At 34.0% G+C, this 16,430-nt stretch overlaps 1 protein-coding gene across 2 annotated transcripts in view; it reads right to left on the bottom strand.

Annotated features, from left to right (window-relative positions):
* VAV3 (vav guanine nucleotide exchange factor 3) overlaps positions 1 to 16,430 on the bottom strand; it is a 451,154-nt gene that overhangs the window by 67,477 nt on the left and 367,247 nt on the right. For both annotated transcript variants that reach the window (XM_051993189.1, XM_051993190.1), the window contains exon 20: positions 1,264 to 1,400. In XM_051993189.1, the coding sequence (XP_051849149.1) occupies positions 1,264 to 1,400 (137 nt within the window). The remainder of the gene's footprint in view (positions 1 to 1,263; positions 1,401 to 16,430) is intronic.

Here is a 16,430-nt window from a genome sequence, read left to right as displayed (position 1 = left end):
CTTACAAATATTCACAAATGGACAAAAAGCATCCCTTTTCTTCTCTGCCTTTATCAGACTTTAACTCATGCATAAGTCTAGTAACTTGCTTTGTTTTCACCTTCTCACCCTACAACCTAATTCTAATTCATATTCTAAAATCAAAAGTAGACTTAATAATCAAGAAAGATTTCAGTAGCAGAAAGTCTTTTAACTCGCCTTACTTTTCATACTCCATTTATTTCAAGTGGGATCACTATAGGTCCTACTGAGAATTAGAGATAATGGGCATAAGGAACACTGACCCAAATATCATTTTGACTATCACCATCACTATCATCATCAAACTTACCAAGTTTCTACTATATGTCAGGAACTGTGCTAAGTGCTATAGACCCAAAGAAAGGAAAGAATTAGGGGGTGGGGATCAGGAAGGGAATGTCCTGGTCCTCAAGAAGGTTACATTCAAATTCTGAATATAACAAGACATGGGGCAATGACTAGATAATGAAAAAGTCTCTCCAAACTAAACTTCCCTTTTGTAAATTAGAGTATCATCATTCTTATCAGCCATCTCTCCTTGAAATTTATATTACTTTGTAATATCTCCTATATATTTTATATTTTCTTATTTGCTTGCATTTTGTATACCAAGAGTAGTATGTGAACTCCTTGAAAGATCAAGATATATCTCATTTTCATATCCCCAGTGCTTGACACAATGCCCTTCTCAGAGCAGTTGCATAATAAATGTTTGTCATTTAGAACTAAAGCATATCCATAGCCCCTGCATGCAAAAAATCAAGGTTATGCTGTGGAGTAACATGATGCATAATTTAATTTAATTTTTTATCTGGTTCTGTGATTTCACTGGCTTAAAATACCTCAACCAATGTAGATCTGTAATTATTCTGAAACTTATGGTCTTCGAGTAGCCTTGGGGCACTGAGAAGTTAAAATGACTTGCTGTATATTGGTTACACAGCCTATATATTTCAGAGGCAGAACTTGACATGGGGTCTTTCTGACTCAAAGCCTAGCTTTCCAGCCTCTATTCCCTGCTGGCACTGCTGAAATTGTAGATATGACCTACGGCACTGATACTGTTCAACCCATGCTATCATATGCTCTGCCACTTGGACCAGGCTAAGAAGCCTTTTATGAATTATGCTCAACTCTGAGAACTAAAAGCATACACACAAGCTGTTTCTGAAACTCAGTCTTGTTTTTTTCAAGTGGATGTGACTCACCCACCAGAAGAGGAGTTCATAATTCAGAGAGTACCTGCCAGAATAAGCTATGGGCATCTCCTCTCAAAAGCTCAACTGTATCCCCCAGCTGGATGTGCAAGGGAGGTCCTTCTTGTAGCGGAGGTTGTGGATTTCCAGTGTAATTCTTAATGACCTGCATCTTCGGTAGGCCTAGAATAAGAAAAACAAAGTTTTTCAAAGAATGAAATGGAAATGTGTAAAGTTTTAAACTTACTTTAAGAAAACAGAGCTATTATTCACATTAGAAGTTTAGACACATCTAATCCTAGGAAATCTCCAGAGTGACCACACTGGAATGCTTTATAACTTTCTCATTATTTAAGCCATTAATGAAATGCAATGCAGTTCTGCTCACAAACTCCATACAGAGTCTTACCCTCCCCTATCATCAATCTGTTTTTAGTTGAAGAAAATATTTCTCCTTTGGCTGATACCTCCTTCACATAAACACATCACGTACAGTTTAATGGAAAAGAATCAATTTTTTTCATCAACTTTATCCTTTCTGCCTATTACTTTCCTCCTGGGCACTGGCTGATTTCATCACTAAGGAGGTTCACCCTTTCTGTGTATGTATCACATTGCCCAGGCTAAGGTCCATATCTTAAGGTTATCTTTGTAATTTGAACCAAAAAATGTGATGGATGTGTTGCTGTAATACTTAAGACATTTATATGGAGAAATTCTTTGGGCCAGAATTTGAGCTTGTAAAATAGTCCCAATAAAGGGTCATGTCCAAGATAATAGAATTCACTAGCATTCCATTATTCATATGACAAAATACTTAGAAGAAATATTTTTCTTTTTCTTCGTATTATCAGTTGCTAAATGCATGTAACCTGGGAACTCAGTTCAATCTGTCATTTGCAGGAATAATGATTTCCATCATATGTGCTCCTTTCATACCAATATTTGTGGGTGGTGCTGTATCAGCACAATGTTTTGTTCACTTAAAGGTGAGACTTCTCCCTTTTAAGACATGATCTAATCATAAAGATGCAATTCATTACACATTCATGGACTTCAATCATTGTAACAGGTTGTCTATTTTATTTTTGTTTTTAAACTTGTGCCACTTCAGCAAACACTCACCAAGGTGACATAACAGGTTAAAATGTTATATTAATTAAATGAGAAAAGATAAATAGATCCCAGTTCTACGAATCCAAATTTATATAGATTCAAAATCAGGTGAACTGTTGTACCTCATAGATGAAAGAAAAAAAAAAAAAAACATTCAAAATTATGAGGCAGTCCTTGACTTTTCCATTTGAGCTAGATGATCCAATGGATAGATTGCCTGACTTAGAGGAAGGAAGAATAATCTTTGTGAATTCAAATCCTGCCTCAGACACTTACTGTGAGATATGTGACCAAGGGCAAGTCACTTAACCCTGTTTGCCTCAGTTTCCTAATTTGTAAAAATGAGCTGGAGCAGAAAATGGCAAACCACTCCAGTATATTTGCAAATAAAATCCCAAATGGGGACACGGATTCTACAAAACAAGAGCTATCATGCTATGCATGGAATGGAGGCTAAAAAATTATAACCAGAACAATCTTTTATCCTTCTAGTCAATCAGCATAAGGAAAAAAATGGGGGGGAAGGGGAGGTTCAAAGTAATGCCAAGTAATTTTTAACTTTTACCCTAATTTTCTTGTTTGAAGGTAAAAGAACAGTTACAGGTTGCTACATTTCTCCTACTTTTCTTATTTGAACTCTGTTCCAAATGCAAAGGCCCAGAGGGGGTGGCTTTAAAACTACTATTTCTTAATTAAATGGAGTAATATGGGCTCCAGAAACTATCTTACACAAACATTAAACTTCATCACCTTTTACTAAGAAAAACACCCACAAGAAAACTAGATATTTATCAGTCTCATTTGCATTAAACTGTAAGTTCACCTCCTAGTCTTGGAACCAAAACTAAAGGTTTTCTATAGTCAATTCAGTTTCAAATATGAATTGAAATTTGAAATAATAGGGGTCCTAAAATTTTTAATGCAGCGTATATGGGCCTCTCTCAATTTATAAGGTAGGATTATACATCTTTTCAAGCATATACCCCCTAGAAGATATGTAATCATAGGCAAAGCTAGTAGCATGGAATGAAAAGGTAGGTATATAATGACTGAGAGCTCTATTTTTGTAGGGAATGCCTCAAAATTTTGAAATCACAGAGTTTTTTGAGCACTTGAGTTTTAGGATGAGGGAATTAGACTACTTAGGTTCTGAGATTCTTTCTATGAATTGTAAAATAAGTTAACCCCAAGTTTCCAATGCTCTTGGCAGAGGAAGAAAAGAAAGAAGAGGAAAAGGAAGAGGAGAAAGGAGAGGAAGAAGCATTTATATATTGAATCCTACATGCTGGCCATTGTGTTAAACACTTTATAAATATTATCTCATTTGAATCTCCCAAGAAGCCTATGAGGAAAGTACTATTATTATCCACATTTTGCAAGTAAAGAAACTGAGGCACAATTTAAGTGACTTGTACAGGATCAGACAGCTAGTGTCTGAGGCTGCATTTTAACTAGGCTCTTCTTGACTGCAGGCTTACCACACTGTCTCTGGAAATAGTGAAATTCTGAAGAGACAAAGTCAAGGGTGAAAAGATTATGTAAAAAATTTTAGATGTGTTGGGCTTGGGATTCTGGTGAGACATTCAAATGGTGATGTGTTATAAGCAACTGGGTCTGTACTATAAGTCAGAAGTCAGGTTAAGGGTAGAGGTAGAAATTCAGAAATCATCTGAAGGCAGCACAGTTGTAAATCAAAAGTACGAAACAGTTTATAATTCTTAAAGTACTATATAAACATTAAGTATTGTTTTTAGCTCAAAGGTAAAAGGAGATACTCTTTAAATAATAATAATTGTTGAAAATTTAAATTAATATTTCTCCAAAAATGCATATTCCCCTATTCCCACCCAAAACCCAAAATTCTTCATTAAAAAAAAAAAATGATGCAGCAATTAGGTTGCTTATAAGATAAATAAAATTAATACTGATAAATGGAAAAAATTATTTTCAAAAGAAGGAATTTGAAAGGGCTGGTTAAATTAAATGTCAAGTATCCAAGCATCAATATGATGGACAGCCTTATCTACTGTCACTATTATGGTTTAGAGTAATACCTGGTTTTTCAGACCTTTCTCTATGAACAGCTGTCCCTTGCCCCTGCTACTCTCTTTCTCTGATTATTCCCACCACCCACCAACCCATTCTAGAGTAGTCCTTTTGTAGAATCTTCCAGGCTAGAAATAATCAATTTCCTAAATAATTAACATCTCCCTATCTATGATATTATGACAAGAAGGGGTCCTTTTCCTAAATAGCTAATTCCATTCACTTATCTACTACTCTTTACTAAACTGAAGAGGTTTTTTTGTTTGTTTTTTGTTTGATTTTCTTTTGTTTTGTTTTTAGAGAAGGTTAGAGAGTGAGAGAAAGGGGGACATTACCACAAATATTTCTTTTGTGGTACCCAGACAATCCAGGGTTACATTAATATTTTCTAGACATCCCAGTTTTAACTCTGTTATCCTCAGAAAGTGATTACAAATGATGGGTGTTTGCATAATACACAACTACTTTATGTCCATAAACATCTTCCTTGAATAAATCGAAATCAGTTCCTATGACATCTTGTAGGACTAATGATTTTTTAATGTAGCTTTGTTTAGACTTTAAATTAGGTCTCTGAGGTGAAAGGCCAGCATATTACTGACAGCCCATTTATCTGACCAGCACCATTCTCATCTAAGTGATTGCCACAGAGAAGCTTAACACATTAAGGGCGGAAATCATCAACATCATGCATAGATGTTCATCTCTAGTGTAGAAATCATGTTTGATGTCATTACTCATATCTAGTGTCTGCTTAGGAAGCAAAATGGTAGAAGGTAGGATAGTCAATTTACTGCTAGTGTTTCTGAGGAGAAATCTCCCCTGAGGAGGAAAAAGATTCTTCTAAAAGTAAGAATCCATATCCTAGGCCAGGATATGAGCAAACTAAAGTCAATGAACTGAAATTGTGATTGTTCTTTGTATGGCCTGAAGCTAACATTCTTAGGTAAAAATGCTTTTATTCCTCATTTGTAATTAAATCAAAATAATTTAAATTAATTAAAATGTGCTGTTTTGTTTTGTTTTGTTTTGTTTTATTTCCATCGCACCATCTCAATTTTCTCTGTATCTCTTTCCAACTGACTCTGGTAGATGTCTCTGTTCACTTGTATAAGCCTTTGGGACTCAAATTTCCAAGTTTCATCAAAAGTGTTCATCCCTGAATGTCATAACTTAATTCTTCCTCAATGCATTCAGGTTAGATCAAAAGGATAAAGGTACTTCTATCAAGATGATAGGCTCAAATCCCTCAGTAGGAATGTTTTACCTATTAAGGAGACATAATTAAAGTTTCAAACGCATGTCTCATGCTTAAAACTCATTAAGATGGCTAGATTTTCCCTTTCTCTATCATGTTTAAAATCTGTCATATCTTCAAATCAGACAAGAGTTGTTCTCTTCATTCTAGCCTTCATCTCCCTTTCTAGATTTCTATTTGAGCATCTAAGAGGATAAGGACAGATATATAAATCAGAATCACCAGAAAAAGTGGACTTACCAAGAAAGAGAATGTAGAGAGAAAAGGAAAACACATTGGAGAATATTATTAAAACCATAGCCCCAATCCCCCAGAAAAACCAGATTTGGGTAATTGGTTTGGAAAAAGTCCTAAACTTAAAATGACCCAGCAATCCCAAACTCCTTTGTATACCTGAAAAGACCCTTGTCTCCTTTTCTGTCAAAATCCTGCTTTACATAAGAATAACAACAGAAATCTCATGCAAGATTGCTATCTCTTTGCCCTTGTTTCTTTTTTTTTTTTTTTTTTTTTTTGTATTTCCATAACATAAGGAAGCAGGCCAACCTGTTTTTGAGTGTCTGTCAACCCTATAAAAACCCCTATGTCCTTTTGTTTCAGGGCCATACGCTTTGGATGCTAATCCCTTGTGGTCAAGTCAACTTAATAAATTCTCTGATTAAAAACTAATATTTCTCAACTTGTCTTTATATTTTGGCATAACAATGTCAATACTTAGAGACTGAGAAATAGGACCAATGAAAAAAAAAGAGGAAAAGAAACAGGAGGGTGGGATATCTTCAAGGAAGAAGAATCAAAGTTATTAATAAATGAAGTTATTGGTGATGTTGAGACAACATCCTTCAGTAGAATGGTGTGGACTGAAACCAGATTGCAAAGGATCGAAGTGTATTTGTGAAATGTGGAATATATTTTTTTAATTGTTTAGAAATAAAAGAGAAGAGAGATAGAGCACTTCAGCTTAATGGGGCAGAAGAGTTGAATGAAGGTTTTGTTTAGAACAGGGAATACCTAAGCATTCCTATAGGCAGATGGGAAGAAACTATTGTATCAATTTCAATTAGTATATCTATAAAAGAGCAGGCAGTAAACAGAGGACATGTTAACCTTTAGAATAAAAAATATAGCCCTTCTTGGTAAACTTTTTCAGCAACATATTTTCTAATTGATTTTTTTCCTTTTTTAAGTGCTAAATCAAAATTTATGTTTCCAAATAACATAAACCAGTTTTTTTTTTAAATGTCTGGGTAGAATTGCTATCCTCAGTAACTAGAGGTTTATTTTTTTCTTCATATGTTCTTCAAAAGTTTTTCTCAAAAGTTTTGATATCTAATGTGTAATATATATATATAAAGTATTAAAAATGTCTAGGAAATTTTTAAACTTTTTGAAATTATAGAAAGTTTTTTAATGATAGGCATAACTCCCATGATTAAATACACTATATTTTAAGTAAATATCCTTTTTTTCCCTTAGCCATAACTATCAATATGCTATATGTAGATGAAGTTTCACAGGAAAAAAAAAAAAAAACAAACATCATTTTCATGTGTAAAACAAATATGTTCCACTAAAAATGACTAATAGTGACTAACAGAGTCATTTCAACTCACAAAGAATATTCCCAAATCAGATATCTAGAGATGCTGAATACATCTTCCAAATAGCAAAATGCTTTTTTAAAAGTTTTTACAGGCTCATCTTCATCTAAGAATTAGTTGAAGGAATGGGGAATGTTTAGCCTGGAGAAGAGAATACTTGGCTTTGAGACATAAAACTGTTCATATATCTGAAGGATTATCATGGGGAATAAGGATTTATTTGGTCTTACAGTACCAGCACTAAAAGGAAGTAGGTTGAGATTTCAAGGAAGCAGTTTTTGGCTCAAATTAAGGAAAAATTTTGTAAGTATTAGAGCTGTCCAGAAGTAGAAACAAGCAGGAGTGAGTTCAATGTAGCTCTGTGTTCATGAAAAGGCTGGATGTGGTAGAAGAGTTGGCTATTTTAAAATAATATAAATATGTCATATCTGGGATCTTTTGAGCCAACCAATTTATGGCATTCAGTTGTTTTTCGATTGTTTCCAACTTTCTGTAATCCCATTTGGGGTTTTCTTGGCAAAAACACTGAAATGGTTTGCCTTTTCTTTTTCCAGCTCATTTAATAGATGAAGAAACCAAGGCAAACAAAATTAAGTGGTCAGGAAGTGTCTGAGAAAAGATTTGAACTCTTGAAGAGATTTAATGATTCCAAGTCCAGTGCTCTATCTACTAGGTCATCCAGCTGCCTTTCAGCTAATTTTTGCTTCTACTGCTTTATTACTATTCCAAAGTTAAATATTCCATAAATTCTTAAAAACAATTCCTACAGGTTTTATTTTGTCTTCTCCACCATCTCATATCGAATCCTACTGTCTCCCTCATTGTTCTTTTTTTCCCTCTGCATATTTCCACATTTATCATGCTGCACAAGAAAAACCAGATCAAAAGGGGAAAAAAAGGAGAAAGGGAAAAAAAAAAAAGCAAGCAAGCAAACAACAATAAATGTGAAAATACTATATTATGATCCACATTCAATCCCCATAATACTCTCTCTGTATGCAGATGGCTCTTTCCACCCATCACAAATCTATTGGAATTGCGTTGAATCACCTTATTGTTGAAAAGACCCAAGTCCATCACAATTGACCATCACATAATCTTGTTGCTGTGTACAATGTTCTCTTCGTTCTACTCACTTCTTATAGCATCAGTTCATGTAATTCTCTCCTCTCTTATATGTCTTTACTTCTTTCTCTCTCCTGAATGTTCTCTTGCAGAAGAACTACTTCAATCATGGAAAGTTAAGTATGTTCAGCTGCTATCCTCGCATACCCCAATGTTTCTAGCCATCACATGAGGATTACAAGGTTAAAATCAAATTGCTTTATTGTTGACGTTCTGGATTGATGGTATTTCTATTGGATTTTGCTTTAGAAGAGGCAGATGACCAGTAACAAACAATAATCATTGTTAATAATTAATATGATTAATTAATTATTTATTAATTAAATAGATAATGAGATCAAGTATTTACAGTTAGAAGGTAGTCTAAAAGTGATCTAGTTGTCTGGCTTCACTATTATATAGATGAAGAAAATGAGATTCAAAAAAGATTAAGTGAACTTTTATAGCTAGATAGAATAAAAGTTAGAATTTTGTCCTTGGAGTGAGGAGGACCTGAATTCAAGCCCCAGACTCAGACACTTACCAACTGTGTGACCCTGGACAAGTCACTTATCTCCCCTCAGTTTCCTCATCTCTAATATGAAGAGAATAATAGCACCTATCTCCCAAGGTTATTGTGAAGATCAAATTAGATAACTTATTAAAACTGCCTTGCAAAATTTAAAGCATACAAATATATGCATATGAACGTAATCTATTGTGATTATCCAAAATCATACTAAGTGGCAAAGGCCTGATTTGAAAGAGACCCTCCAAATTTAAAGTCATTATACTCCTCTGTTGTATCAAATAATCCTCCTTTGAATAAACAATCCTAATATTTTCTGCATTGGAGAAGGGGGGAAAAACCGGGAAAGCTATTTCCTTCTTTGGAGAGCAATGTTGATTTGGTTAGAGTCATTTCAAAGCACTTTCACTGAGCCTCTGAAACATGAATTTTATATTCATGCAAAAAAAAAAAAAAAAAAAAAAAGGAACATTCAAATTGAGAAGAAATTGTACTATGATCAACTTCTTGAATAATCCCAGGTAATAAATGTGGCAACAGACACAGATAGTAACAAAGCTAGGGAGTAAAGTCAATATAAATGTTGGAGAAAGTTAGGCTGATTGAAGGAGGAGGAAGACATATTGGACAATTTCTTTGTAAATTAGTAGTAGATAGGCTTCTAGCAAGAAAGACTTCCAACAAAACGCCCATCCTGCTGCCATATTCAAGAGAAACACTCAGGCAAATAGGAATAAGTGACTTACCCAATATCACACAATGAGTAAGTATCTGTGGCAAAGTTTAACCTCAAGATGAATCCTCCTGACTCATTGTATCATTTATATCAAAACTATCATTTTCATAGTGTTGTATATTTAGACCTAGAAGGAACCTGAGATACTGAATCTATCTTCCACATTCTTAAAGAAAAGGAAACTGATGCCACAAAAGGTTAATTAACTTTACAAGGATCAGATAGCAAATAAGTGTTTGAGGAAGGTTTTGAAGTCAGTTTTCCTATCTTCAAGCCCTGAGCTCTACCCTCCATGTTATTTAATTATCTAGTTCTTCCTTATTTTCTTTTTTTTTTCTCCTACTGCCTCTCTTCCTCTTTTGACTTATTTCTAGCCTCATTTCCCCGTTTGCCCTTCTTGCTTCTATATTAAATCCCATTAGAGAACTCAATTTTACCAAATTTTAGTGCTGGAAGCCTCCTATGGTTCAATATGCCTATTCACTTTGAGCATAATAATCTAAAATGGTGGGTTATTCATCTGTTTTAAATTTCTTGGGAAATAAGAATAATGAAACAGAATTGGAATTGTCAAGAGACTAGTTTGACCTATGTCAAAAATACAGATCTTGGGTTGCATATATTAGCAACCTATTTCTTTGTGTGTATTCTTTTGGTTACAGATTTAACAATGAATTCCAAGGGCATTGGAACTCACTATAAAATAGATAGATAATATCTGCTTGTGACTGTCCTTCCTGAAACAGCATCTTCTCTCTGATTCTGAAAATTCTCTCAGGGAATCTGTTGTCATATAGAGGAACTCTTAAGCTACTTCTCCGGTGTACCAGATAAAATCAAGCTTGTCTTTGACTTTCAGATTGCCTTATTTCTTTTCCATCTCCAGGATGGAAAGAAGTGTTATGGGATCATCTATTTTTCTCTTCCAATTTCACCAAGTCTAAGAATTCTACCATTCTTGCAGGAGGCAGGAGGGTTGTACTTAGCAGCAAGCTATCAATTATTTCTGACTCATGCATGGTCTTCTATTATTGAGGCTCACACATGACACTGGATCCCGTAGAGTCATGCTCGAACCTAAATGATACAGCTTAAAATACAAATCACAGCAGTTCTCAAGTCCTCTTAGAACTCCAAATCCTAGGATAGTGCTTTGGTCTTCATAGAATATAACATTCTAATTCCTTCATTAATCATATTCAACATGTACACATTTATGATAAACACAAACATGAACTTTTTTTAAACACATTATTCCCATATATCTGAATTATATTATGAACTTGAAAGCACTTCAGAAAGTTATGAGCGTAATAAAATATTTTTATTATTATGGAAAAATCACTTCTTCACAAAAAAGACTATATTATGTAGATTTAGGTATATAATATTGACCATATGTTTATGTAGAATATAGATCATTATAGATAAAGATTAAAAGAGTCTGTGCAAGCACATGATGATAAAAGATTGTTGTCATTAATCAATTCCTCTTAAATAATCCAAATCCTATGATCTTACGACTCTAAGCCATCCCAATAAAGCAAATATGTATCTACTGAATGCAAAGCACTGTACTAGATGTTAAAGATAAAAAGTCTTCCATCTTAAAAAAAATCTGTGACTTCAACAAATTTATATTCTGCTACATTTGTTGGAAGGTAGTTAGGTGGTGCAATGGATAGAGTGTACCTAGATTCAGGAAAACTCATCTTCCTGATGACTCATCTGGCCTGAGACACTTACTAGTAGTTTGACTCTGGGCTAGTCACTTAATACTATTTCTCTGAGTTTCTTCATCTGAAAAATAATAAGGAAATGACAAACCATTCAAGTATCTTTTTCAAGAAAATCCCTGGAGAGTATTTGTGTGCTAAGGTCTACAGAGTCACAAAGGTCAGACATAACTGAACAATAAAATTATATCATGTTATTGTATGTCATAGCAACAATTTATTTTCAAAACTCTTTACAAATATTATCCCATTTTCCCCCTCAGAGATACTCTAAGAAAGAAGCTATATGTCCCAATGGATACAGAGCCAGGAAGACTCAGCTTCCTGAATTCAAATTTGGCCTCAGGCACTTCCTAGCTTTGTCACCTTGGACAAATCACTTAATCCTGTCTGCCTCAGTTTCCTCATGCAGAAATAATTGATAACCTTCAGCTAAATACAACTGTCTTGCCTTCCTTATTCCAGATGGCATAATAGTGGCTTCCACAAAGCTCACAGCAATGATATATAGCAAACAGATGATACTTAAACTTTATTCCAGCTCATAAGTCTCACCTCTGACCTTACAATAACCTGAACCATATTTATCAGAGGCTAAAGAAAAAACAACAAAAACCCAGTTTTGTGCTTCCAGATCTCATAACCCAAAATAAATGAAGACCGAGAAAATAAGAGAAAATGGTGAAATTGTGGAGAGGGGCTTATTCTCTGAGCCATGCTACAAACATTATTTGTTTTCTTAAAGAAGTTGAAGATTCAGATTTCACAGATTCTATCCTCTTTGCTTTCATTTTCTAGTTATCTAAGGCAATAAAGAAGATGAATGTTATAAAACTGGGCAGCCTAGAGAGAATGGTTATACAGAGGGGTTTAATCCTTCCTGACATTTTGTCAGTAGTCTTGCCTCAGGTGAAAAACTCTTGCAGCCACCAAAGCAGTTCATATAACCTTGAACATATTACTTTTGATCTCACCATGAAACTACCTCAGAGGTCAACAAAAGTTCCACATACTTAAACTGAATAAACCTTGACACCTAAAACATGGGCTCCAAAATGCTTATTAAGTACACATCCATTCTAGGGTGCCCTGATGGTTTACAGTGAAAATTCCATCCATATTAACTTGGAAACATCAGAGAAAATTTGCTGAAATACAATCTCTCCTTACCCTTTCTCTTAAAATCTCTATTTTCCTACAAAGTTCACCTGAAGAATCACTTCCTATAGAAGAACTGATGTCAATCCAGTCTCAATCCAGTGACTCTAAGTAACCCCAATTATCTCCAAAAGAAGAAAAAATATATTTACTTTATATTTACTTGATAAATGCTAGTACATAGCATGTTGAGATTTGTAAAGCACTTTACATATTATATCATTTGATCTTCATAACAACTTTGGGAGCTAGTTGCCATTATTATCCCCAATTTAACAATAATAATAATAAAAGCTAACATTTAATATGATGCTTACTATTCGCCAGGTCCTATGTAAAGTATTATACAAATTATTAGCTCTTTTAAGTCTCACCATGGTCCTAGGAAATAAGTGCTATTGTTATTTTCATTTTACAGACAAAGAAACTAGTATCTGAGGTAGAATTTGCATTCAGATCTTCATAACTTGAAGTCCAATGCTCTGTGATCCAAGCATGTTATTTATACTTTTTATGTAGTATCTTCCTTTAAAAAACTCCAGAAGTTTCTTCAATGCTCGTTGATTGACTTATTGATTACTTGTTATAGAAAATATTCCCATGCATTTTACCATCTTTGTTTACCATGGATTGTTCAACAACAAAATTCTTTTTGGGGAAGAAAAGGATCTTTTAACTTCTTGCCTTATTATGTAGGTAGCTACTTCAGATAGATGTATTAGAGTTGAAAGAGGGCTGGGATTTAGTAATAGAAGACCTGAGATTGATCCCTAGATCTGTTAATTATAGCTCCCAAGTGGAGGTAGGCAGTAACAATGAGTAATAAATTCTCCAGATCACAGTGTCCTCTTCTGCAAAATGAGGGGGATCTAACCAAATGATTTCAAATATCTTTTCCAGCTCCCAAGCAATGATTCCATGATCCCATGAAATCCAAAGGCATAGAATCATAGGTCTATATGTCTAAAACAAGATGAGACCAAATCTCTGGTTCTCGCTTTGCTTCTTCATTAACTTGTAGTGTAATCTAGAAAGAGTCAAGTGCTTTGCGGCTAAGTTCCATACTGAAGATAAAATATTTATTTCTATGCTTTTAATGGGAAAATAAGAACAGTGAAAGAAAGAAATGAAATGAAATTAGTATTCTTTAAAGATAACCTGTCTTTTATATGAAGCAGGGGGGAAAGAGTTGTAAACTACTCATTAGCTGTGTAACCTTGAGCAAGTCATTAAAATCCCTGTTTGCCTCACTTTCCTCATCTGTAAAATAGAAGTAATAATAGCACCTTGGATTGTTATGATAATCAAATGAGAAAATATTTATAAAGTACAGTTCACATATATATATAAATGTTATCTAGTAATAATAGTACACTTAACATACACACATAGATAAATATAGGGGATTTTACAGTCTATAAACCATTTTCATAAAAAAAAATTAACATAGGACAATTTTAAATGTAAAAATGTGAAAGTGTGGGAAAATCCTGTATAAACCAAATATTTTTTTTGTTTTGTTTTGTATTCTAAGATTTCAGCCAAGCTGGAAGAACAGTACTGAGATTTGACCTACTCCATTCTTGATCTGGCCTGTTCCTTCCTTAGGCAACCTGATTCCCAATCTCTTCACCTTGGAGCTCACAGTATTGGAGCTGAATTTAGTGCAGGTATCTGTGAGCTCAGAACTGCCAAACTCAAGGGATTTACTCATTTGGATTCTTTTACATCAGGATTTACCAGACCTCAACACTACATCTAGCAACAAAAAAAAAAAAAAAAAATCCACTTTTGAAAAATAAATTAATGAGACTTCAGATCTCTGTTAAAGAAGAAATATTATTTACTATAGGGGCATTTGATCCTTTCCTAGTGTCAATATTCTATAAAATAAATTTTAAAGGTTTTCTTCATTAAATGGTATACCTATTGGAAAATATTCTAAAAAATTTTAGACATTTCCCCTCTAGATCAATATACACTTGTCAAGTTTCTAACTTAATATCAACAACAATAATAACCAAAACAAGAACCTGGACATCTCTCTGTTCTGGCATAGTATGACTACCCTTCATATATTATCATTATTGCCACATTATTTTTCTCCTCTTCCCCTTTAAGTTCTCATTCATATTAGATTTTTACCAGCATCAAAAAGCTTTTTCTGAAACACTATGTAGTTCTTTCACTTAAGTACTCTGCTTTCCAGTAGGGAATGGAAAATGGGACAATGAGAGCTGAATCAACCCCTGTCCCATTTCCACGCTCTTAATGCCTTAGCTCACATAAATGTCCAATCCCAATTCCAAATCCCAAGGAACAAACACTGGCAATTCTCTTGCCTACATTTGGACTTAGATAAAAGCTTCTAAAGTACCACTCACTGGGGAAAGATACATCTCCAAATGCAAAAATATACAGTTTTTGCAATCCAAAATTTATTCCCTATGATGAGTTGATTCATCTAATTTACTCACTTCAGTTGCCTTTCAACTTTCCCTTATGGTATATCTTTTATAGTTTAGGGTTGTTGTTTTTTTTTTTTTTTTTTTTACTAAATTTCTAGTTTTTCCTTTCAGGTTTATGTCCACAGCATGCTAGACCCCTGCAATGCTTAGAAAGCTCTCTTCTTTCTGTTTGAAAACTTTGAGCTGTATATTTATCCCTTAGTAGTAACTGCTTCAAAGAATCAAAGGTTGGGGGTAGTAACTTTCATGTTATGTTAAAGAAGGAACTGAATTCCATAAGCATTTCTTCTATATCCAGGGATTAGGGTGTTTTTTTCCCCCATATTTCCTATTGATTAAACAGGCATCTGTTGGTTTTTGCTCATTTGGCTTTTGATCAGACCACCACCAAAAGAAAAAATTAACATGTTTCTCTCTCCATCTTCCTAGAGTGATGGGAATACACAGCAGGAGAATTTGACAGTGACTCCAGTGACTTGGGATCTCAATCTTTTCCATTCAATCAAATAATGCTTTTCATTTACTTTGATTTCCTCTTATTGAAAGATGATTTGTTCTTGTTGCACTTAGTCAAGAAGAGGAATCACTACAAGCTAAATGATCTCTTAGCACCTCAATTTTCTTCTTTTTACTATCATACAATCTCTAACTTACCCTACTGAAATACCAAGAGAGATCACTAGTAACTGTGGTGGTTCTTATCTCAGTGAAAGTGATATAATAAACCTATTCTTAGTAGAGATTGGAATGAAAGCAGCACAATTTATAAAAATAATGAAACTTTATAGAACATATTTTATCATTTATTATATTTGCTATTAAAGGAATTTATTAAAAACTTAATACTGAGTTTTTATCTTGCAATAATTTATACCTACTATGTGGTTTTATGCAACACACTTTCCACCACCCTTGCCCTGTTCTGGACCATATGAGTTTTTTGGAGTAGAAGAACTCACTCAGTATGGAAACTCCTTTCACCAATGAAGATTAAATACTGATCTAACTCTTTAATTGATGAATATTAAAAGTTGCTTTTAGATAGAAAGATTATGCCTTATTACCTATTTATCTATATCTATCATCTATCAATTGTTGTTTCTCATCTTAGTTGTAACTGACTCTTCATGACCCAATTTAGGGTTTTCTTGGCAAGTGTACTGGAGTAGTTTGCCACTTCCTTCTTCAACCATTTTGCTAATGAGAAAACTTGGGGCAAACAGAATTAAGTGAATTCCCCAGAGTCACACAGCTAATAAGTGTCTGAGGACAAATTTAAACTCAAGCCTTCCTGACTCCAGGCCTAGTGCTCTGTGTCACCTAGCTGCTCTATATATACATGTAAAATATAATAAAATATTTTCTATATATTCTGCCATAAAATGACATATGGATGCTTTTGTGTGTATGTATGTAAAGTGGACGCCAAATATACATATACACTTTCACACATATATGACT

The sequence above is a fragment of the Antechinus flavipes genome, chromosome 4 (assembly GCF_016432865.1).
Source record: "Antechinus flavipes isolate AdamAnt ecotype Samford, QLD, Australia chromosome 4, AdamAnt_v2, whole genome shotgun sequence".
Lineage (NCBI taxonomy): Eukaryota > Metazoa > Chordata > Mammalia > Dasyuromorphia > Dasyuridae > Antechinus > Antechinus flavipes.
This window is presented reverse-complemented; position numbering and strand designations above follow the sequence as displayed.